The 23,830-nt window shown below is 36.0% G+C and overlaps 3 protein-coding genes across 10 annotated transcripts in view; 2 read left to right on the top strand and 1 right to left on the bottom strand.

Moving 5' to 3' along the window:
• Window positions 1-7,561, top strand: part of LOC106079975 (putative elongator complex protein 1) — a 31,459-nt gene extending 23,898 nt beyond the window's left edge. For all 5 annotated transcript variants that reach the window (XM_056012272.1, XM_056012002.1, XM_056012144.1 and 2 more), the window contains exons 27-33: window positions 84-146; window positions 827-998; window positions 3,709-3,832; window positions 5,359-5,483; window positions 6,146-6,297; window positions 6,596-6,680; window positions 7,445-7,561. In XM_056012272.1, the coding sequence (XP_055868247.1) occupies window positions 84-146; window positions 827-998; window positions 3,709-3,832; window positions 5,359-5,483; window positions 6,146-6,297; window positions 6,596-6,680; window positions 7,445-7,518 (795 nt within the window). In that variant the 3' untranslated portion in view covers window positions 7,519-7,561. The remainder of the gene's footprint in view (window positions 1-83; window positions 147-826; window positions 999-3,708; window positions 3,833-5,358; window positions 5,484-6,145; window positions 6,298-6,595; window positions 6,681-7,444) is intronic.
• A 166-nt stretch (window positions 7,562-7,727) lies between these two features.
• On the bottom strand, window positions 7,728-15,896 carry LOC106079984 (lysine-rich nucleolar protein 1-like). 4 transcript variants are annotated; one of them, XM_056012540.1, is made up of 2 exons: window positions 15,846-15,896; window positions 7,728-9,556 (listed from the first exon to the last, which is right to left on the bottom strand). In XM_056012540.1, the coding sequence occupies exon 2, from the start codon at window positions 9,531-9,533 to the stop codon at window positions 8,019-8,021; it is 1,515 nt and encodes a 504-aa protein (XP_055868515.1). In that variant the 5' UTR covers window positions 9,534-9,556; window positions 15,846-15,896; the 3' UTR covers window positions 7,728-8,018. The 4 variants fall into 4 exon arrangements, with proteins under 4 accessions (XP_055868515.1, XP_055868463.1, XP_055868338.1 ...); XM_056012488.1 differs by having other exon boundaries at window positions 15,806-15,852; XM_056012363.1 differs by lacking the exon at window positions 15,846-15,896 and adding an exon at window positions 15,681-15,839.
• A 5,903-nt stretch (window positions 15,897-21,799) lies between these two features.
• LOC129924279 (uncharacterized) lies at window positions 21,800-22,865 on the top strand. The gene is made up of 3 exons (XM_056018519.1): window positions 21,800-21,942; window positions 22,146-22,431; window positions 22,557-22,865. The coding sequence occupies exons 1-3, from the start codon at window positions 21,800-21,802 to the stop codon at window positions 22,863-22,865; spliced, it is 738 nt and encodes a 245-aa protein (XP_055874494.1).
• The last annotated feature ends 965 nt before the right edge of the window (window positions 22,866-23,830 follow it).

Genomic DNA, 23,830 nt, shown 5'->3' with positions numbered 1-23,830 from the left:
ATTACATAGTGTCACTCTTTCTATTGATTCTATGAATATTTTCTTAAAATGTTTTTTTTTAAAGAGTTTCATTTTGTTGATAGGACCCTGAAGAAGCCATAGTAGCCTTGATACAAGGAAGTCATTGGGAGGAATCTTTAAGACTGGTAAGCTCTGCACTCTTCAGATTTGTAGGTACATCATTGCCCAAACAAAATTGTATCTGAAAATTGTAAGAACAAACTTCTTTCACTGTAATAGTCCAGCTCTGTGACATTTTACTTCTCGAGAGACGATCTTTTCCCTTTGCAACTTCTTGTGTGACTAAAGAGGTCAATCCTTGATACACAGCTGCGATCGCAGGTTGGGCATATATAATCACTAGGCGCCGTTACATTTTCACCCTTCTTTCTGCATCTGTTGTGTATGACATCTGCAATCTGTGACCCTTCCTTTATGCTCTCTCTCCATGTGGATCTGTCCAGTGCCACCTCTTCCCAGTTGCCAGTGTTGATTTTGAAGAGCTTCATGTCGCGTTTGCATACATCCGTATAACGTAAAAGTAGGCGACCAGCGGCTCTCCTGCCTTCTATTAGATCGCCATACAGGATGTCCTGTGGAAGTCGACCTACTGGCATTCTACGAACGTGGCCAAGCCAGCCAAGGCGTCTGCTGCTGATAACAGAGCACTCTGCTCTTTGTAGTCCAGCTATAAATAAGATAATTTCTAACACACTTTTCAGTTTTCATATTGTTCTTTAATATTAGTTTAGAAAATGTTCCATTTAAAACTGCCTGTATTCTTTAACTACAAAACTGATGTGAAAACTACAATTTTGCTAAAAAGATGCACCGCTACAAGCGTCTTGACTTGATTGAAACTCATTTGAAAGAAGCCCTAGAGGAAAGCTGGGATCACCTCATGGAAATGTTATCCAGTCAGAAAGCACAGTTCTTGCAGTATAAAAACAGGCTAACTGTTGTCAGAGCTCAAAAGGAAAAGGAGAGATCAGAGCTGGGTAAGATGTCTATCATTTCACTCATACACTTGATTGACATTATCTGTGTAGGACTACCTTTTTTTTAAACATCTGTTTAAATGGCTTTGTGGAATATGAACGTTAATGAAATGAAATAATAGCAAATAAAAAGTTCTTTTTACAGATGGGGGGGGGGGGGATGACACCAGAATTCTTTTTTATATTAACACTTCCAATCTTCCCCAGGAGATAGTGTTGTGTTTGGTTGAGAAAAAATTATAACTTGAATAACAGGTTTACTTGTCAAAAAAAAAATGTTGTAACTATCCTGCTGGGAAGTTTACTGTCATTGTTTACAGTCAGGTCAATTACATACAATAAATCATTGGAATGCTTACTGGTCTTCTTATAAGCTCACCAATCATTTTATTCTAAATCATTTTATGCTGTTACATGTTGCGAGATGTATACATTTTGTGAACTGCAGTATTGGTGCCATTAGAGCATGGAACTGGTTGCCTGAATCAGTCAGGAAAACCAATGATTTAGGAGAGTTTATTTCTCTAATACCATGCATGAATAAACACATGGACATAATTATGTCCTATTTTAAAGGAATGTCTCTAATTTATAAATTATTCCATGCACCAGTTTTTATTCAAGCTAAAAGTCTTTATTTTGAAAACTTAAAGCAATTTAAATAAATCTATAATAGTTTAAATGAGCTTGAATTTAACTATTAGCCTACCATATTCTCAACTATTAGCTTGCCATATTCCCAACTATTAGCTTACCATATTCCTAACTATTAGCTTACCATATTCCCAACTATTAGCTTACCATATTCCCAACTATTAGCTTACCATATTCCCAACTATTACCTTACCATATTCCCAACTATTACCTTACCATATTCCCAACTATTAGCTTACCATATTCCCAACTATTAGCTTACCATATTCACAACTATTACCTTACCATATTCACAACTATTACCTTACCATATTCCCATACCATATTCCCAACTATTAGCTTGCCATATTCCCAACTATTAGCTTACCATATTCCCAACTATTACCTTACCATATTCCCATACCATATTCCCAACTATTAGCTTGCCATATTCCCAACTATTAGCTTGCCATATTCCCAACTATTACCTTACCATATTCCCATACCATATTCCAAACTATTAGCTTGCCATATTCCCAACTATTACCTTACCATATTCCCAACTATTACCTTACCATATTCCCAACTATTAGCTTACCATATTCCCAACTATTATCTTACCATATTCCCAACTATTACCTTACCATATTCCCATACCATATTCCCAACTATTAGCTTACCATATTCCCAACTATTAGCTTGCCATATTCCCAACTATTACCTTACCATATTCCCAACTATTACCTTACCATATTCCCATACCATATTCCCAACTATTAGCTTACCATATTCCCAACTATTAGCTTGCCATATTCCCAACTATTACCTTACCATATTCCCATACCATATTCCCAACTATTACCTTACCATATTCCCAACTATTACCTTACCATATTCCCAACTATTACCTTACCATATTCCCATACCATATTCCCAACTATTACCTTACCATATTCCCATACCATATTCCCAACTATTACCTTACCATATTCCCAACTATTACCTTACCATATTCCCAACTATTACCTTACCATATTCCCAACTATTACCTTACCATATTCCCATGCCATATTCCCAACTATTACCTTACCATATTCCCATACCATATTCCCAACTATTACCTTACCTTTTTCCCAACTATTACCTTACCATATTCCCAACTATTACCTTACCATATTCCCAACTATTACCATACCATATTCCCATACCATATTCCCAACTATTAGCTTACCATATTCCCAACTATTACCTTACCATATTTCCATACCATATTCCCAACTATTACCTTACCATATTCCCATACCATATTCCCAACTATTACCTTACCATATTCCCAACTATTACCTTACCATATTCCCAACTATTACCTTACTATATTCCCATGCCATATTCCCAACTATTACCTTACCATATTCCCAACTATTACCTTACCATATTCCCAACTATTACCTTACCATATTCCCATACCATATTCCCAACTATTACCTTACCATATTCCCAACTATTACCTTACCATATTCCCAACTATTACCTTACCATATTCCCAACTATTACCTTACCATATTCCCAACTATTACCTTACCATATTTCCAACTATTACCTTACCATATTCCCAACTATTACCTTACCATATTCCCAACTATTACCTTACCATATTCCCAACTATTAGCTTGCCATATTCCCAACTATTAGCTTGCCATATTCCCAACTATTACCTTACCATATTCCCAACTATTACCTTACCATATTCCCAACTATTAGCTTGCCATATTCCCAACTATTAGCTTGCCATATTCCCAACTATTACCTTACCATATTCCCAACTATTAGCTTGCCATATTCCCAACTATTAGCTTGCCATATTCCCAACTATTACCTTACCATATTCCCAACTATTACCTTACCATATTCCCAACTATTAGCTTGTCATATTCCCAACTATTAGCTTGCCATATTCCCAACTATTACCTTACCATATTCCCAACTATTAGCTTGCCATATTCCCAACTATTAGCTTGCCATATTCCAAACTATTACCTTACCATATTCCCAACTAGATCTACACTTGTATCAACAGATGGAGGGGAATGGAATGAAACTGGGGCAGATCTGTTCTCGGACACATCCAGCATCACTGGTGCCACAGTCACATCTCTTGCTACCTCCAATAGTTCAAGGTCAACAGTGCTCAGCAAAACTGGGTAAATAAAAAGTGAACTTTAGCTCAATGTCATGTTTATTTTGAGAATCACTGGCCTATCAGCATCTGTACAAAACAACAGCAAATAAAACCAAGAACCGGATCTAACATATTTGTAATTTAAAAAAGTCTTTCAAGATGGTTGTCTTGCCATTGGAATGAGTTCTGGACTGTTGTCATGATTCCAATTTCGACCCCCCCCCCCCAATCCTCTGCTGTGCAGTGGAGGCATTTGTGAGGACTTAATAATCTTCATCTCTGAAGGAATGTCCATGGCATATAAAAGAAAATTTTCTCTACAAAAGCAGTTGCTTCTTGTATTCTTCTTTCTAGCTCTGGATTTTGTCATTTATTTTATGAAAAAAAAAACTCTTCCGTATTTAATTTTCCTGTCACTGATTCACAAGTGTTGTCCATTTTATGTGCATGCCTTTGTAGCTGTTCTTGGCTGTGATACAGAATGTTGTCCGCAATAAAAGCTTGTTTAGTTCATCTGAATCTTGATTGCTGTTTTAATAATCAATAAAGACAGCATGTGTTAAACTCCTCTGAGTTGATCAAGTGTGGCCATTCAAATGTTATGTTACACTTTGGCACCCAACTCTTGAATATTTTTCAGAGTCTTTTGAAATTGATGCCCAGATTTTTTTTTTTGCTAAATTTTTTGTCTCAGTCAACAAAATACAAGTTCAATTGTTATTGGCTAAGTTTTCTGAAGACTTACACATAATTATGAATGCGAAGCATGAATGCTTTCCAGTAACCTATTGTCTATTTTTATTTTCTTCTTCCTATGAATTTTGCAAATATTTTATAATTGTGGTTAAGAAAAATGAAAACTGTAGTTTTATAGCAAGATTTAAGGGGTTTTTTTGTGTGTTTTTTTTGTGAATCTTATGAAATTTTTCTTCTGGCACTTTTAGAAAATTTGAGGGTGAGCCTTTGCAACTCAAAATGTTTGGAACTTGTTTTTGCTGTTTGAATTATGTGTTACATATACTGGGTACAGGGTCTTAATGATTTGATTGAAGTCTTTAAACAATCTTCATTAATAAGGATAGGAATTTCTTTGAAATATTGCTCATGTTTTTTGTTAAAATTTGTCGTCATCTACAAGGAGTTTGTCAGAAGTGTTTTTTATTACTGTGGTCCTGGTCCTTCTGTCATCTTGCTGCCCACCCCTGTTGTCCTGCAGGATGTTTGAGCCTAGAATTATCTTTGAAGGAACATCCTAAACATGTAAAACATTTTACAAAGATCTCTTGTCCAATTGCGCTTAATCTTTTGCAGACTTCACATATTGTTTACCTTAAAAACATTTTTATCATTTTATGGTATGTTTCACAAGGCCATACTTGTCACAACTATTAATTATTTATTTTGCCTTTAATTTTTATTGCTCTCACTATTACATATCATTGTTGTTATATTTTTATGTATGAAAAACAAAGGTGCCATTACATTACTTATTCTTTTTTTCTTCAATCCTGATTTTGTTAAACGCCCCATTTGTTGTTTCTATTGTAGGTCTGCTAGAACTAGAAGAAAAGCTGAAAATAAAAAATGGAGCCTCAAAGAAGGAAGTAAGAATGAAGGCTTTGCATTGGTTGACGCTCTGGCAAAACAGATGACAGTCATTTACAATATGAAAGGTACGATTCATTTGTCAATCACTATTAGTGGGAGCCACCTGGTAACAGCAGTGCTCCCAGCAAGAGTTTCTTTTCTCCCTTTTACCTATGGGGACAAGGACAAGGCACTATTATAGTTTAAAATTTGGTACTTAATAATGAGTATAGGGTAGGTTGGATAGCCTCATTATCATTCACCCATCTCTTCACTTCCTTTTATAGTTATTGGAGTGATGAATTCATTCTATCTACTGTTTAAACCTTATTATTTTATTTTCTGTTTATGTTAAATGTAGTATTATTAAATAACAATAATCTTTTTTATCTTTAGTATAATTTATTAAGGAAATGTGTGCATTACACAAAACAAAACATGATAACTATAGAAAACAAGTATACAATGAGATTCATAAGTCTCTGGGGTTTTATGCCTCCTCATGTGGCTGGTGAGACCTATGTGAGCCCGGAATGTTCGGCTGCACACTGGGCAGGTTATTCCAGCTGGAGCTAGTGTCATTGGCCTTGCTTTTCTGCTCTGGCGTTTTTCTTCTGCCAGCGTTGTTCTCTTTTCCTCAGCAACCTGTGCGCCAGCTTTCACAGCACGACAACATGTGCCTCTGTCTCCCAGGTGGCTGGGTCTATGATGAATCTACTTTATGTTTGATGTACCTCTACTTTTATAGATGAAGTTTCCTCTCTGATGAAGATGTTGATACAGTTCAACTACGATCAGAAGGCTACAAGACTTCATGAAGTTTATGACGAGTTTCTTACCTTGATAGACGGTTCTGTGGGTCAAATCTGGAACCAAAGCCAGACTAACAAGACAGCCATGGTTTGTTACAGTGATTCTAAAAAGATTTCTGCTTCTTGTTTTTTCCTAATAATAATAATGAATGCCAGCACACAACTCAGAAGTAGTCTTTTTTTTTTTTTCCCCCCATTTATTCTAAACAATCTCTGTAATGTAGAGGTTGGGGATTAAGAACTATTAATAAATATACAAAAATAAAAACTGGAATTGTTATGTCAACTAGACATTATTGCATTCCATTGATATTGTAGCACAGCTGCCTCATTTTAACATATTGTAATACTGAAATTATTCTAATTTTTTAATTTATTTTACACAGATGGTAGGCCCCAATAGTACCTCCAGTTCTTTAGCCAAGGCAGTTCAAAGTGGCCAGAAAGTTACAGATGTTGAGGAGACTTTAGGTATTACCAATTTAAATCTAAGACAATTTGATGTTAAAATTAAATTTTGATTAGTTTGAGGTTTTGAGTCTTTGGCACAATTTAGGCTATGTCGTGCCCGTAATCCTTATAGGATCACGCTCCCTTCATATCACCAGAGCCAAATTCCATACAGTTAAATCATTAAAAGCAAGGTCTATTCACAGTTAATTAAAATAGTAATGTTAGTAAAAATTAGTACCAGTATTATATAAAGAGTAAAAGTATAGGCGGACAAAAACAAATATATCCTAGCCTGTTGGTGGGTCAGGCAGTGAGAAATACAACAGTGTATGCTGTGTAGATGTAAAGCTAGTTGTTTCATGCACTTTCTCACAGAAACTGTTTTCTCAGTGGCACCTGTTAGTGGTTTGAGCTCCATTGCTGGAACAAAGTGAACCCCCACTTCTGTCCTAAGTTCTTGTCCAAGCAGAAGAAGCCCCCCCCCCCCCCCCCCCCCGTTACTTCTTTTATTCAAGGCCACGAAAGAAAGCCCCTTGCTATTGGACAAGGGTGCATTGCCCAATCTTTCTGTACAATGACATTAAAAAATACAATTTTATTTTTGTCTGTTTTGTTGTATAGCAACACAGTGTTATTTTCCTCAATTGTTAATGATGTTCAGACTAATTTATTCAGTAGTTTCTTTGTGTCAGTCAGTAAACAGCATTCCTGAGCATTAGATAATATTTTCCTTGTAAAGGAAACAAAATTGTAATCGCACACATTTGAATGTCTCTGAACAGATCCAGTACTTCTAGCTCCACCCAACCTGAACAAGGACTCAAGATGGAAGCTACATATAGCAAGCAAAAGCTGATACAATTAATCTTTGAAATAAATAATACAATTATGAATACAAACTGCCTTATTTATTACTTGTCTATTTGAAGTAATTGACAGAACTTACAGTATCTCAAGCCAGGTTTTAAAGTCGATAGTACAGTAATGCAAATGAAACTTAGATGAAAATTACATTTTTTTCCTTTCTATTCTAAGTAGCATACTTAAAAACAAAAAGAACATGTAAACAATATATTTATTTTTTTATTGTAAAAGCATAGCATATATTAAAACAATAGTCTTAGTTATACCTGTACCCATAATTATACATGGTTCAACAATAGTGTCAAATTTAATTTGAAACATTTTCAAAATTCATTATAACATGAATATTTAAGATAGTACAGATAATTGATTACTTCACCAAAAAATAAGTATACTAAATCAAGTTCTTAACTTCATAAACAAATTGTGCATAGTACTGGTATAAAAATGTACATATTAAAAGTCCTGCCAGGGACATAACACAAATCAACATTAATCATCAAATTGAATTGAGTTGGTTTTATTGATGTCAATGTGAAATTTCTTGCCCTCTGCTGGGTCTGGTGTAAATCCAAAGCCAGTGCCTTTTTTCTTGGAGAGTTTTAAATTAAGAGCTTTATTGTATTCATCTTCGAGTTTCTGATTTAGTTCATCCGCTGCTGATGTGGACAATGCTATTTGACCTCTGGACTGAGACTCAGTTTTGCTACAGAGTGAGGACAGAGAGCCATACAGACCTTTTTTAGCTTGGCCAGTCTGCTCCTTCTTCATCCCACCCATCAGGCGAAGAAATTTTGTTTGTCGATCAGTATTGTTAAATAGGTTACCTTTCCACTGATTCTCGACAACTGGATTCAAAGGATCCTCTGCATGAGTAGAAGTAGAACTAGAGTTGATGCATTTATTATCTAATGAATCACTTTTGCTGCTCGATACATTATTGTTTTTTGTTTCTTTATCATGTTTTTTCTGATGAACTTTTTCTACTTGTGATTCCGCCGACTCCTTGACATTAACAGAAGATTGTTTGGAATATTTCTTTGTCCCTTCTCCACCATCATGTACTCCGTGCTCGGTACAATTGTCAGCCTCAACATTAGTTTCCTTGGATAATTTCTTCTTTTTAGGTTTGTTGTCAAGCTCTAAATCCTGATCATCATTTTTTCGCTTTTTATGTTTCTTTTTGGATTTCTTTGAATGTTCACTGATGTCATCCACTACATCATCTGTTGTCTTGATGTCAAGCTTTTCACTAAGGGTTGATTCTGTAGATTCTGGTGATTTCTTTTTCTTCTTGTGTTTTTGTGCCTTTTCTTCTCCAGTTTCTAAATGTTCTATCTTGATGTCCAGCTTGTCAACAAGGCTTGAATCAACAGATTCTGCTGATACAGATTTCTTTTTCTTCTTTGTTTTTTGTGCTCTTTCTTGAACAGTTTCTTCCCCTACATCTTCTGTCTTGTCACTAAGACTTAAATCTGCAGACTCTTCTGCTACAATGTTCTTTCGTTTTTTCTTCTTGGTTTTCTGTACCTTTTCTTCACCTTTGTCTTCCCAATGCAATGTCTCTTGGTCTTTCTTTTTTATTTTAACAATATTTGTACTGTCCATTTTCTCTGAATGGTTAGACTCACGACATTTGTTTTTATGTTTGCTTTGTTGTGTGACAGTTTCTGCGGTGGCATCAGTCTCAATTAAATGATCAGACGAGAGGCCTGTATTTACTTCATACTTTTTCTTGTGCTTCTTTTTCTTCGTAGAACTAACATCACTTTGGGTAACAATGTCTTCTACGCTGTGGATCTTTTCAATACCAGTACTTTCTTCAATACTTTTCTTCCTTTTCTTCTTGTTATGTTTCTTGGCAATAGTGGCATCTGATTGGTCTGGTGTAATAGAAGTCTGTAAGTTGGTTCCAACAAATCCATTAGCAGAACCATTTTCTGGGTTTTCTTTATATAATAGTTCTGTTTTTTTCTTGCTTTTCTTTTGCTTTTTTGGACTAGTCATAATTGAAGTTTCTTGTATAGCACCTGGTAAAAAAAAAAAAAAGTTATATTATAAAAAGAATTTTACAGTTACTGGTAGTAACAGAGATTGACTTATACACTAAATACTTTTAGGTTAAAAGATACTTTGTAAAAAAAAAACATTTTATTATAACATAATATATATTTATAGTTTATATGCAAAGAGTAGAAATGGCTGCCTGGTTGTGCTGTTTGCGCACTGGACTGCCGTTCGGACTTATCGATGGTCCCTGTTTCAATCCCTGTCCGCTCCCATCCCATGTGGGAGGTTTGGACTAGGAAGTAAATTATCTTCAACTCTGAACGAACATCCGAAACATGTAAAACATTTTACTAACAAACAAATTTGTAGTGCTGTAAGTTACTATAAAATGTAGTGCTGGATTGTTACAATTATTAATGATCCAAATTTATCCAAGTTTTTAAAAATATGTTTTTTTCTTCTTACGTTATTAAATAAACATGTGAGCCAAAACAACTTTCTACTTGTACTCTCTAAACAAACAAAGTTTATCTACAAAAAGAACAAGGCACAAGGAAGACATAAAAAAAAACAACTAAAAAATGTGCTGCACAAATTATGGAACAAAAGTTTTTAAAATATAGCAGTACCTGTATTTAATCTAAAGAGGGCAAGATGGCTGTGTGGTAAAGCTAATCTTAGAATCTAGAGCTAAGGGGTGTAGTGGCCGTTTGGTAAAGCACTTGGCTTCTGAACCATGAAAGGGGTACTTTCCTTTAATAGTCAAGAGCTGACCACTATGTCCAGATAAAATGTAAAACATCCCTTTCAGACTTTGAAATCAATAGGGCAGATGATGTTCAAAGAAACATTTCACTTTCAGACCTTATGACCTATAGGGCAGATGATGTAAAGGTCATCTGTTTCTGAGGCTCATGGTTAACAAGGATGGCCAGCACAATAACCTACAGTGTTTTAAAGTCTTTACTTTTCTCAAACTAATGTCAGGTACCTAGCTGGTAGGAGTACCTTATGACTAGGAAGGGGCATCCTAAATATCCTCTAGTTTAAAATCCCTGACCCTGCCTTCCCTAAGATTATAGATCTATAATTTATTTATAAATAAATTCTAGATCTATAATATTACTGATTAGTACTAGTAGATAGATCACTGAATAGATGTCTAATTCTATTATATTCAAATAATCTATTGTTTTTAGTAGTATTGAGAAAAAGTTTAATGAACAGAGACACGGTACAGAGACTATCGACTATGTCTATCTCTAGTCTAACTATGTTACACTATGTGACTATGACTCTATGTCTATATACTCTAGACAAGACTTAGACTATATATTATATACAAATATATACTTATATTATAGGCTTATAGATCTAGAATTCTAGATCTATTTATTAAAATATAAATATTATAATATATTTATTATAATAGATCTAGATCTACTCAAACAAAGTCAAAGTTGAAAGTTTAATAAATAAAATAATATTAATTATTATGTCAATTATGTACTCATAGTCATAATTAAATTAATAGTGACTAGATGATGATGATGTAGTGGTTGTAGTATAAAAAAAATATTATTAGACTCTAGAATTATAATTAATTTATATAATATTGTTATAAACCTGGTGGTGGCACAGATGGGGGTAGTGGTGTGAGTGTAGTCAGCCGACGCAAATCGCCCCAGGCCAGCGCTAGACGAGCGGTCAACCGTGACGAGTTACGACGATCGGCCGAGACGAGTTAACAACATGAAGGTTCGAGTAAGATCGGCGTCGTGAACAGAGCGAGATCAGGAGCGTCCCAGAATGGTCGAGCGACATTCTGTCCGGTTCTAGAAGGCCAGTAGGGACCCTATATAAAGAGCGGAGGTGTCGCAGTCAAGACGGTTCAGAAAGCGGGTTCACGACAGGAGTTCAGAACACGGTCGACTACAGCACAGTTCAACGGTGTGGTTCTGTACGGAGCATTACGACGGTTCAGTGCGGAGTACTGTCAAGTACAGTTGAGACGAACGGCGTCTTGATCTTGGTCTGTGATCGAGTCCGACACAACGAGCCCAAGTGTGTGAAGTCAGTCCCGAACTGTTGAACCCAGTGCAAGCCCGGAACGAGACGGAGAGGCCAGTGCAAGACTTGATACGGCGGAACGGTGTTATCGGAGAGATATTTGTTACCGCAGAGCTATTTGTACTGTTCTACGTGCTGCCAATTGTACAGTATTGGCTGTTATTTATGGACATTAAACCTTTACGTTATTTTGGAACCCTGACTTGTCAAGTTCTTTAAGTGGTAAAACTTTACATCGCAGGACCCTTTTGAAGGATATTACGCAGGTGGCAGCACCGCGCTGTCTATCGCTACGGTAATCAGGTCACAAGGTCACTACCGGCTAGACGGTGTCGGTAGTATCATGTAATAGTTCGTGATAGATCTAGTCATTTTCTAATGACATGAAAACTCTGGATCTATATTATGTAATAAAAAAAAATATTAAAAAGGCTATAAAAAATAAATAATGAGAATGAATTAATCTTTTTTTTTCTAATTTGTTTTTTTTTTGTTTGTGTCACAAATGTATGGTACCGTTATCCTATATATGTACGGGTTATAGGCCTATATTTATATATTTTTTAATTTATTGATTTAATGTAATTTTACTTTAAAGTAAACCAATCATACTGGGTTTCGTATATGTGCAACATATTCTTTATTTTATTTTCAAATTAAATTAAACTTAATGGGTTTCCTTATAAGTACAGATATAGTAGCTAGATGTTTATGAAGAGTAGTGTGTAGCTAGCTAACATATGCTCGCCCCTCCTCCTTTCACATTCTGGACTTGGAACCAGACAACGGTGGAGTTACCGGCATTTTAACAAAAATGTAACTGTTTTTTTTTTTATATATTTAAAGCCGGTAGAGGAGACATATGCTATACAATACAAAGGCTCATTGCTGATGATTGCTGTATTAATGTAAATGAAATAAGTTGCAGTTGCACCTAAACTGTATAAAGGAATATATGTAAAAATAAAAAAGAGATGAAAGGTAGGCCTACACTAGAAGATGTTTAAATATAAGAACATTTGTGGTTCAGTTCAAACGTGTGGCTATCAAGCATAAAATTTAGGAAAGTAGGCCTACACTGGAGTCACAGTGGAAATAACACGCTAAAAATTTACCCCACAACTAAAAAAATTCCAGTTTCATTGAACAGTGGTCTTATTTCTGCCAGATCTCTACAAATGTTTTTTTTTTTTTAAAAATTATTTCAAGTTGTGAAATCCACCGTAAAACATACAATGCTCAAATATTAATTGTATAGAAGCTTTTGTGTAAAGAAAGATACATAGATTACCATGGCACAGGATAGAAAGAACTGATATCCTCAAGAATGTTGTTGAATGCATCATTGCCTGTTTTGCCTCTTCGCTGTCTCCACAGAAATTCATCAATATGACTCTGCAGTAGGTCATCAGATGTTCCGCTCATCCGTTTCAATTTCTGCTTCATTGACTTCCACATTCTCTCAACGTGGTTAGTGGTAGCGCCGGTTGCCGGATCAACAAAATTTGTCGAATGGTTGACGACATTGTGTTGATACGGGGGCAAAACAGGCAAATGAGCAATTCCATTGTAGGCCGCCCATGCATCCGAATGGATCATTGTTCCAGGTTTGATATACTGCTCAATAATGGGAAGCAGAGTATTTGCTGAACGATCCTCAACAAATACCATGAAACCATCATCTGTAGTCGTATCGATACCCCCAAAGACCCATTTCGGAGGCGTGTAACGACCGACATGATTCTTTCTTCTGGCCACAACCGTCTCGTCTATTTCCACAACATGTCCCTCTCCACCAAGACGTATAGGATGGAGAGTGAGATATCTAGTGCATATCCCTCTAAGAAAGTTGAACCAGTCAACAACTGTCTTACTGGAAAAGTGTAACGTCTCCATCACAATTTTGTTGGAAGTGGACATGCTCCAAAAATAAACAAGCCAAATAAATTCGCCTAAAGACAATCTAGCTTTTGAGAGAAAACTTCCTTCCCTGACAGAAACTTTTCTTCCTTTGTGAGTGGAGCATCTAAAGACTTTGCCATCCTTTTTATCGGCGCTGCTAGAATGGAGCCCCCCACCTACCAACCCTGACCCACCCTCACAGACACCTAAGTAATAATCTCATTTGTAAGTGATACATTTTGTTCAACAGGCCTGTTTGTAACTTTGTTTTGTTACAGAACTATAATTCCAAGCTCTAAACAAAAAAAAAAAAAAAAAATGTGGGAGCATAAATTGTGAGTGATAGTCCAAATGTATTTATACAATAGAAAATATCAGATTGATTAAAGGTTGCAAATATGCGACTACATAAAGAATATTAGCTTTCAGAACTCTTCTCAATTTTTACTCTTATACTGAATAATTTTGTATAAATTCTAAATTTTCCAAAAGAAAGTTTTTCTTAAAATAATTATGATAAATTCATGTGCAATTACATAAAATCACCCTCCCATCCCACCGAATTCGCCAAGATACCAGAAGGGTAGCGACATGGGCGTAGCCAGGATTTTTTTTCGGGGGGGTGAATTTTTTTCTCTCCCCCCCCCACTCGAATTTTTTTTTTTATGTATTTATGTGTGTGTGTGTACATAATCTTTATTACATTCTGACCCTTCAATCTTTCGGAAGACGTTTATTGTGCCCTAGAATATGTTCTTCCATGAGTTAGTGGAAAAATTGTAGATTCCCCGACATTACCAGCAAAGGGGTCTGGAGGAGCGCTAGGAGCTCCCCCAGCGCGGGGCGAAGCCAAGCACTATTTCTGATATTGAAAACCAACAAAATACATATTCTGAGGTATCTACAGTCCATTTTCCTGCTATTAAAAAGTTCTATTTCAAAAACCTAATGTGCCATACATTAGTGTATAATTTGCTTTGTTTTTATTATTAAAGAGGTATTTTTTACCTTCAAACCCCGCTGAAGTGGGGTTTAAACTCAAAACTGAGTCAAAACCCATTTAGCTACGCTCATAACATTTTGAGTGCGTAATTAGCTTTTTTTTTAAATTAAAGAGGGGGTTTATCGTAAAAAACATTCTGTACACTCGGGAAGGAGCCAAGCAGAAAATGGAAGAGAGATAGGAAGCAATAGCGGCCTTAGGGCAACGCGACCGCGACGATCCATGGTGGTGGCTAAAAAGGTCGGAACAATCTATCATTGCGCAGTGTAGAACGGGGCACTGCCCTGTTGGTGCTTACTTTGCCAGGTTCCGGACAAATTTTGATGCCCGTTGCCGACACTGTGGAGAATCGGTGGAGACAGTGGCGCATCTCTTGCAAGAGTGTATGCAGCTCCGAGAGCTGCGGGATAGTTTGTCTGCAGTCACTTAACCTGTATGGGAGCTTGATGGTACTACGCCTAACAGCAGAGTTTCTCTCCAAGGCTCTACGGGAGGACTAATCCTTCCAACCCATTAGAGTGTATCTTGCTATCAACTTCTACGAGAAGTTCAGAAGACTCGTGCAACTTTGATACACTCTTGAACTCTCCATCTACTGCCTTAAATGCCTTGTAGATGAGAAAAGGTCTCATCTTTGTTAGGCTTTTCCCCTCTTCTGTACACCTGGCCACCAGAAATGATAGCCTGATAGAGTTTCTTGTGCCCTCCTTCTTTCTTTCTTCCATTCTTCCTTTCTTGCCCAGACATAAATCTGGGGCAATTAGTTTTTTTTTCTGTTGTCCATAGACAATTGTGGCTGTTAATCACTTGTGCTCCCCACTCGCCATCGAGTCCAACAAGGGGTCGAGCCATTCGGGTGTCCAGAATGAACCCGCCAGGGCTATACTTTTAATAAGTATATAATACAGTACTTTTACTACTGTATAGTAGTATATATAGATCTAGAGTCTAGTCACTATAAAGTATAATTTATACTAATCTATAACTATAAATTTAAATTAATAAAAAAATAGTCAGTATGAGTATTAGTATAGATACTAGAGTCTATAGTAAATAGACTGAGGTCTAAGTCTAAGTATAGTCTAGTCGGACTCTAGTAAGTAGTGATGTAAGACTCCAGATTAGTCCAGATCTAAGTTAGTAGATGGTATGCTCTAACTCTAACTTACTCAAAGGCGTCTAAGAATATTTATGATTATTTCTATTTCAACACCATATCAACATAAATTGACATAAAATAGTATAGACATAAATCTAGATCAATCTACTACTATCTAGACATCAAAACACAAACAGCATTGGTGGAGTCAACAATACTACAATGTGCGTCCTACTTTCATTTCGTTATTGTAGAGCTCTTCAGTTTTAGGACCACTGAACTAAATCTTCTATCACAATCATTGTTTTTTTATACATAAAATCTAGATGTACATCTAGATCTAGATCTAGATAATTCAACACACCCAGATTTTTACAGATTTAATAAATAGTTCACCTAAATCTTTGTTGAAATAAAACCATGACTTAAAAAATGATTTGTATTTTGAGAGTTTAAAAAAAGAATACTTAGAAATCAATGACATTGCCATTATTATTATTTATCATGAAAAAAAAAAAACGACAAACAACTATTAAGTGTTTATTATTGTGTAGATGCATATTTTATAAGTAGGTAATTGATAGTCATAGATTTATAGATATTTATACCTACAATCGTTTATTGTATATTCGTGCATGGTAAAAGAAAATTATATTTAGTAGGTTATTATGGGAGTCGAAGTGAGGAAATGTCACACGTGGCTATTTTCACAAAGCTTTCATCAACTCATTCTGTCTGTCTATTTGTCTGTCTGGTTAAAAAGCTAGAGCATGTTTTTTTCCCTCCCATTTCCCGTTCTCGGACCATGTTAAAACTTTGCATATTTATTCATTGGACCTTAATTTACATGATATGAATCAATAAAAAAAAATAACAAATTCGTTAATAAGTTATTCGTGATTAATATATATATATATATATAAATTTTGTTTGATATCGAAATAAGGGGAATAAATGCTACTTAAAGAGAGATGTGGATGTATATATGGATCTAATCCCCTTATTACGTTTTAACAACTTCTTCTCCCACTTTCCATTCTCAGATCTATTTGAAATTTACACATTATTATTCATAGTCTATGACAATACATGAATCAACCCAAAAAGAAACCAAGCATTCTGTATTATATATATCAAAAAGGGAGCTAAAGAAAAGAAGAAAACAATAAAATATAGTCATCACTTTTATAATTTATCATACACGAATTATTTACAACTATCACTATAACCTCATCACGCCACTCACATATTGGGCATACAGTTCACCGCTGAGCCATTAAAATATCGTCAAAGTATTAATTAATTAAATGATAATAGTTTATATACTATTTTTGAATTCATCACCACAAATATTCTGGAAAAATAAAATTAAAAAAACCTAGCCATATGTTGGAAAAACCTAGATCTCAATAAAAGTGTTATGTTTGATCATAGTGAAGGGTAAGGGAGGCAATGTCGATACTTCAAAGTTGTAATAAATGTAAAAACAAGACACTAGCGTTAATTAAATTAAAAAAAAATAATTTTTTATAAAATATAATTTAAAGATAGTTTTTTGTTTAAGATGAATATCAATATTTGTTTAAATTATTTGTTTTATTAACATTTTTATATGAAAATAAATATGCAAAGCAATAAAACTAATTTTAAGTATTATTTTTTTTTGTATTTATAAGAAATAACAGCAAGTCTCTTTATGTACGCAAGTTTCGACGTTTCGTCACATTTTTTTGGAAGCGGTTAATTCGCTAATCAATCTAATTCCTTGAAATAGTTCCTTAACTAGTGTATAGAAATCACCTAAGGTCTATCGTAGTTATATTAATAATCTTTATTATCCGTAAGGAAGTTTGTCTTACAATTTGTGCATTACACGAAACAAAACATTACAACTATATATATATATATATATATATATATATATATACATTCACACTAGACTCGCTCATACTTTTCCTGCGAAAAGTACTCATTGTGGAGCCCACCTTGAAAGACAGATGTCATCATCTACATAACTAATAACAAATGAACATCAATAATACATCCATCAAAGCGATATTAGAATCAATTTGAAAGCACAAATTGTACGTCGTCACAGTGCAAAACAATTCGCTGCTAGCATCAGACAATCTAGAAGCATTTTCTCGTTTGGGGGTTCTGATGCAGTTCTATGGGCCGAGGGGCTTGAATTTTTTTTGTAAAATATCACCATAGCAGATGCCGATGTATGACGTCTGATCCCAAGCCACCCCTGCTGTAAAACAGTATACAAAGTAAGTAAAGTAACCCTTTTCAGACCTTGAGATCTATAGGGCAGATGGTGTAAGGGTCATCTTTCATGGCCGGCGGTAAATGAGGGCCTCTTGTGACCAGCACAACAACCAAGAGACTGCTTTTTTTTTTTATTGTAAGACATATTTATTTTAGATTATGTAGTTCCCAGTAGATACCAAACTAATGGCAGGTTGAATGGAGTTGAATGTACTCGGGGGTGCGTTAAAATCCCAATATTTGAAACCGGCTCCTTAGTTCTCAACAATTCAGACTCTTTCTAATCACTTGATACACTGTTCTTTGCCTCTATCCCAGCATCTTCCTGTTCTGTTCAATAGTGCGCTCGTACGCACCATAAGCACGGGTGCAAGGCAGGGTACAACAATACGAAATGCATTAGATTTGAAATGAATTTAAATATATATTTAGATCCGTCGACTTCTTGTTCTTTCTTGTGTATGCTCATTTCTTCTTATCTTATATAATACAGACGTTACTTCAAAAAAGAAGATAATTACGTCCTACGCGTCATGCATCTAGTCATGCATGTTAACCAATGACTTAAATTCTCTAACCAGTGACTTGACAGAATGAAGTCATCATGTTTACATAATAAGTTAATTATTAGGCCTACAGGTTTTTAATTCATTTGGTCTGGAGAAAAACTCCACAAAGACGATCTATATCAACAGTCAACACCTGATCATAATTCAAATAAAGAAAAGTTAAATATCATTTTGTTAAAGATACACATTTGAGACCAAAAGAAAATCCGCTGTCGAGAACAGATGCAGATGGTGAAAAAAAAATCTAAATCGACCACCTGCGGGTTATGCTTGCCCTAGATGTGGCAAAATATGTAGGTCACAGCTGGGGAAATACTGCATTCCTCAATAATTTTTGGACTCGCAGACTCACTAATCTTCGGACTCGAAGACAAGCCATATTAATATTTATTATTCAAAACAACGTTTAAGAATTAAAATAAAATTAATGAATATTTTCGCGGAATTTCAAAATTTTGGAAGTTCAATTTATAGTTCGATACAATTTTGTTTAAATTTTTGAATGTGGCTGATCTCGAAGCTTCCTCTTTTGAGATTAATTTCCCACATTATGTCTATTTTAATTAAGTAACAAAACCAAAACATTTCACTTCTAACGGTAACAATCCTTCACTAAATAAGCACAGAAGAAGAAAAAAACACAATATGAAATAAGGCGTCAATCAATGCACTATGTTGAAAATGTAACAGTAATTGAAGATAGAATGTTTTAACGGTTGCTTCCCTTTATCTATCATTCACTATTCACCTATATTTCTCAACACAAAATATTAATTAAAGTGGTATATTAAAGTAAAATTATTAACTAATCATTTACACAAATTTTGAAAACCTTCAAAACCTTCAAAAGAGGGGTTGGAGCGGTCGCCTCAATTGCCAACCACAAACGCGCCCTTACTCTATTCGTTTTGGACCAGTTTTGGTATTTATAAATGAATTGAAAGTGTAGCTCAAGTGTACGATATATCTCCACATTCTGTACCTTAGTATTGTTACGTCTCTCCTACTATCCAGGCTCTCTTCTCACTGCACCACACGACATAACGAACTTAAAGAACCGCACAACTCAGGGCTCCAAAGTAACAGTAACAGTTTAATTTCAAATACATCAGCTGGCAACAGCATTACAATAACTGTCCAAAACTAAGACTTGCTCCGCCTGACTTGACCGCTCTTCCGGCGCTGGACAGTGGCGATTTGGGTAGGCTAAAAATACACAGCACTACCCCCATCTGTGTCACCACCAGGTTTACAACAGTATTTTATAATTTGCAAGATTTGTTTGGATTGTTGGACACATTTATGCATACCTATTTTTTAAAATGTAAAACGCAATTTGGTATACCGTAGTATTAATATACGTTTGTAGACTTTTGAAACGTTTAAAATGTAATTTAAAAAAAAAAAATTTTAAGAAAGAAAACCCAGATCTCAGTTGAAATCCCCAGGGATGAGAGTAGAAATAGCGTCAATAGTGCATGGTTGGGTACCAAGGGGAAGCAACAGATAATTTTCTCCGTGTATAGTGGGAGGGGGGGGGGATTCACTATTTTGCAGGTGTTTATAAGAAAAGATTAATGGGAAAAATAATTTGCGCATCTTCGAGGCTTGTCTGCCTAATTCGATCGTTGGAAAAAAAAATGTAACTTACAATATATATATATATATATATATATATATATATATATATATATAATATATATATATATATATATATATATATATATATATATATATATATATATATATATATATATATGGCTCCTTTTGTCTCGAAAGGCAATGGATGCGCCCAAATGAGTCACTGGTTTTGGCTTAATCTTGAGACGGGGCAGAATCTGGTGTGGCTAATCAAGCCAATTCTAGAACGGCAGACTTTGCCACAATTCGTACATGCGTATGCCTCTGATTTAGGGCTAGCAGACAGGGCAGCTTTCTTTTTATCCCTCTTGATTAAAGCCGCTTCAATTCTTTTGTTCTCAGCAAGGGTTGTCCCAGCACGCACAGTCTGTCTCCATGCACTCCGGTCTTTGGCTATGTTTTCCCACTTACTTTCGCTGATGCCTGAGGCTCTCATGTCTCGCTTGCAGACATCTCTATATGTTAGTCTATATATATATATATTAATTTGTACAATAAAGAACATTTATAAATATACCCTGCATTACTTTTAACATAGTTTAACATAGACGAGCTATTTGATGTCTATCTCCAACAATGATCATATAACGAAAGTACTTTGAAAGATGGTGTAATAAACATAGACTAGACCAGGGATTCTCAACCTGTGGATCGCGACCCCCTTGGGGGTCGATTGACGATTTGCCAGGGGTCGCTTAAGACCATCGAAAATATGGATTGTTATTGTCTATTCTTCTATTGCTGCATGTGTGTGTGTGGGAGGGGTCGCAACAGAGTGGGGTGTTGTAAAAGTGGGTCGATGAGCATAAAAGGCTGAGAACCGCTGGACCAGACTAGGTGCATTAAAATTTTTGACTGAATTGATAAAAATGTGGGCTCTCCGGTCTATGGCTATAAGTCAAGCCACATGCAAAAATAGTGACGAAATTTTGCTGAGCAAATGATCGACCTCTAAAGCTTGCACACAAGTTACATATATATACATATATTTAAATGATTTAAAATAGTTAATAAATTATTACTTTTAAAAAATTGTTAAAATAAATAATAATACATTAACTTTACTTTTTAATTTTTAAATTTTTGTTTTAATTTAACTATACAAATTAACAGATTAATCATAATTTATTTTATATTTTAATTAATAATGTTGGGTAAAATTTACTATAAACACCAAATAATAATGATATTTGTTATTGCCCTTAGACAGAGGATTTTCTTTTTAATATTGGAGATTTCACCCTAGATCTAGGTTGTTTTTACTCTTTCTATAAAAAGTGTAGTTTAAAAACCAAATCTGCTATTCACTGCACTTTATAATGGAGCCCAGCGATTGCTAAAAATTGGTTGCCTACAATTTCGCTTTAGTTTTTTTTTATTGGAGAGGAGTATAATCGCAAAACCCCTTTTTTTGGCTACGCTCATGAAAGTTAATAATTGTAGTTTTGCTTTTCCTTTTGTAGGAAGGTGGTGGGTACGTAACTTTTAAGACTCATCTCGGCTACGCTCACGAAATTTGGTGACTATAGTTTGCTTAAGATTGTTCTCGAAGAGGAAGGGGGCAAAAGTTGAAGCTGTGGCAAAAGTGGATAGTGGGGCAAAAGTGGAAGGTGTGTCAAAGTGGATAGTGGGGCAAAGTGGATAGTGGGGCCAAAGGGGATAGTGGGGCAAAAGTGGAAGGTGTTTCAAAAGTGGATAGTGGGGCAAAATGGATAGTGGGGCCAAAGGGGATAGTGGGGCAAAAGAGGAAAGTGGGGCAAAAGTGGAAGGTGTTTCAAAAGTGGATAGTGGGGCAAAGTGGATAGTGGGGCCAAAGGGGATAGTGGGGCAAAAGTGGAAGGTGTTTGAAAAGTGGATTGTGGGGCAAAATGGATAGTGGGGCCAAAGGGGATAGTGGGGCAAAAGAGGAAAGTGGGGCAAAAGTGGATAGTGGACAAAAGTGGATAGTGGGGCAAAAGTGGATAGTGGGGAAAAAGTGGAAGGTGTGTCAAAAGTGGAAAGTGGGGCAAAAGTTGAAAGTGTAGCAAAAGTGGATAGTGGACAAAAGTGGATAGTGGGGCAAAAGTGGAAGGTGTGTCAAAAGTGGAAAGTGGGGCAAAAGTGGAAGGTGTGTCAAAAGTGGATAGTGGGGCAAAAGTGGATTTTGGGGCAAAAGTGGAAGGTGTGTCAAAAGTGGATAGCGGGGCAAAAGTGGAAGGTGTGTCAAAAGTGGATAGTGGGGCAAAAGTGGAAGCTGTGTCAAAAGTGGATAGAGGGGCAAAAGTGGATAGTGGGGCAAAAGTGGAAGGTGTGTCAAAAGTGGATAGTGGGGCAAAGTGGATAGTGGGGCAAAAGTGGAAGGTGTGTCAAAAGTGGATAGTGGGGCAAAGTGGATAGTGGGGCCAAAGGGGATAGTGGGGCAAAAGAGGATAGTGGGGCAAAAGTTGAAAGTGTAGCAAAAGTGGATAGTGGACAAAAGTGGAAAGTGGGGCAAAGTGGATAGTGGGGCAAAAGTGGATAGTGGGGAAAAAGTGGAAGGTGTGTCAAAAGTGGATAGTGGGGCAAAAGTGGAAGGTGTGGCAAAAGTGGATAGTGGGGCAAAAGTGGAAGCTGTGTCAAAAGTGGATAGAGGGGCAAAAGTGGATAGTGGGGCAAAAGTGGAAGGTGTGTCAAAAGTGGATAGTGGGGCAAAGTGGATAGTGGGGCAAAAGTGGAAGGTGTGGCAAAAGTGGATAGTGGGGCCAAAGGGGATAGTGGGGCCAAAGGGGATAGTGGAGCAAAAGTTGAAAGTGTAGCAAAAGTGGATAGTGGGTCAAAAAGTAAAAGTGGTGAGTTAGATCCTGGCTTTTTTTCCTTCTCTTCACTTCACTGAAATGTGAATAGTTTACAATAGTATTTGAACATAAAGTAGGAATTTTTTTGTTTGTTTTTATTCAAATGACAACTAGATCTATATCTGAATGGCAATGTCTTCAATTTCGAAAGTTAAGGATAAATGCAGCGTTTCACGTGACTGTTGTTAAGGCCTCCGCACTGTGTTGATTCTTTGAAATAGAACTAGTGAGTCTAGTGTAGATCTACGTCTGACTGGAAGTAACACTGAACTCAAACTACTTCAGTAACACCGGCGAAAAGCCGAAACAATCAAAATATGTAGTCGACGCTGATGTTGTTCTACAAATATATTTAATAATCAAGAAAGGGAATCGTCCGATGTCAGCTATGTCCGTAAATACGTATAGCTATTGTACTGCTCTACACGAAGCGTCTTCTTTGTAGCGTCACTTAGAGCGTTCTTGTTTTTTAAAGATCTGTCACGTCACTTGTCGCTAAGTAAAAACTTTCCCCTTATTCTCGAAACAAATAACTAAATCCTAATCATGTCATAACACTAGGCAAAGCCAAAGTTACAACCTGCAGTTTTTTCCGCATCTTCTTGTCCCCCAGGGGGTCTAGTTTTCTTTCCGTCTTTTGCGCCTGTAATTCCCAGCATGTTTTTCGCTGCCAATGGGGTTTCTGAATCTGCGCCTGTCTTCAATAAGGGCTTTCCTATGGGTTGTCACACTATTATTTGGTAGTTGGTGACATTAGTAATTGAGGACCACGAGATATGTGAGTGTGTGGAGAATAAGATGTTTCACGTGGAATAGGGGAGTCCACAGTGGGATCATGGGAATAAAATCTCGTATTCGAGATCTGACCACATGGGCAAGAAGAATAGACCCCAGTGATATTGAAGAAGACAGACTTGTCTTGTATT

This window comes from Biomphalaria glabrata, chromosome 1, assembly GCF_947242115.1.
Source record: "Biomphalaria glabrata chromosome 1, xgBioGlab47.1, whole genome shotgun sequence".
Classification (NCBI taxonomy): domain Eukaryota; kingdom Metazoa; phylum Mollusca; class Gastropoda; family Planorbidae; genus Biomphalaria; species Biomphalaria glabrata.
Note: the sequence above shows the minus strand (reverse complement) of the source record. Positions and strands in the feature narration are given on the sequence as shown.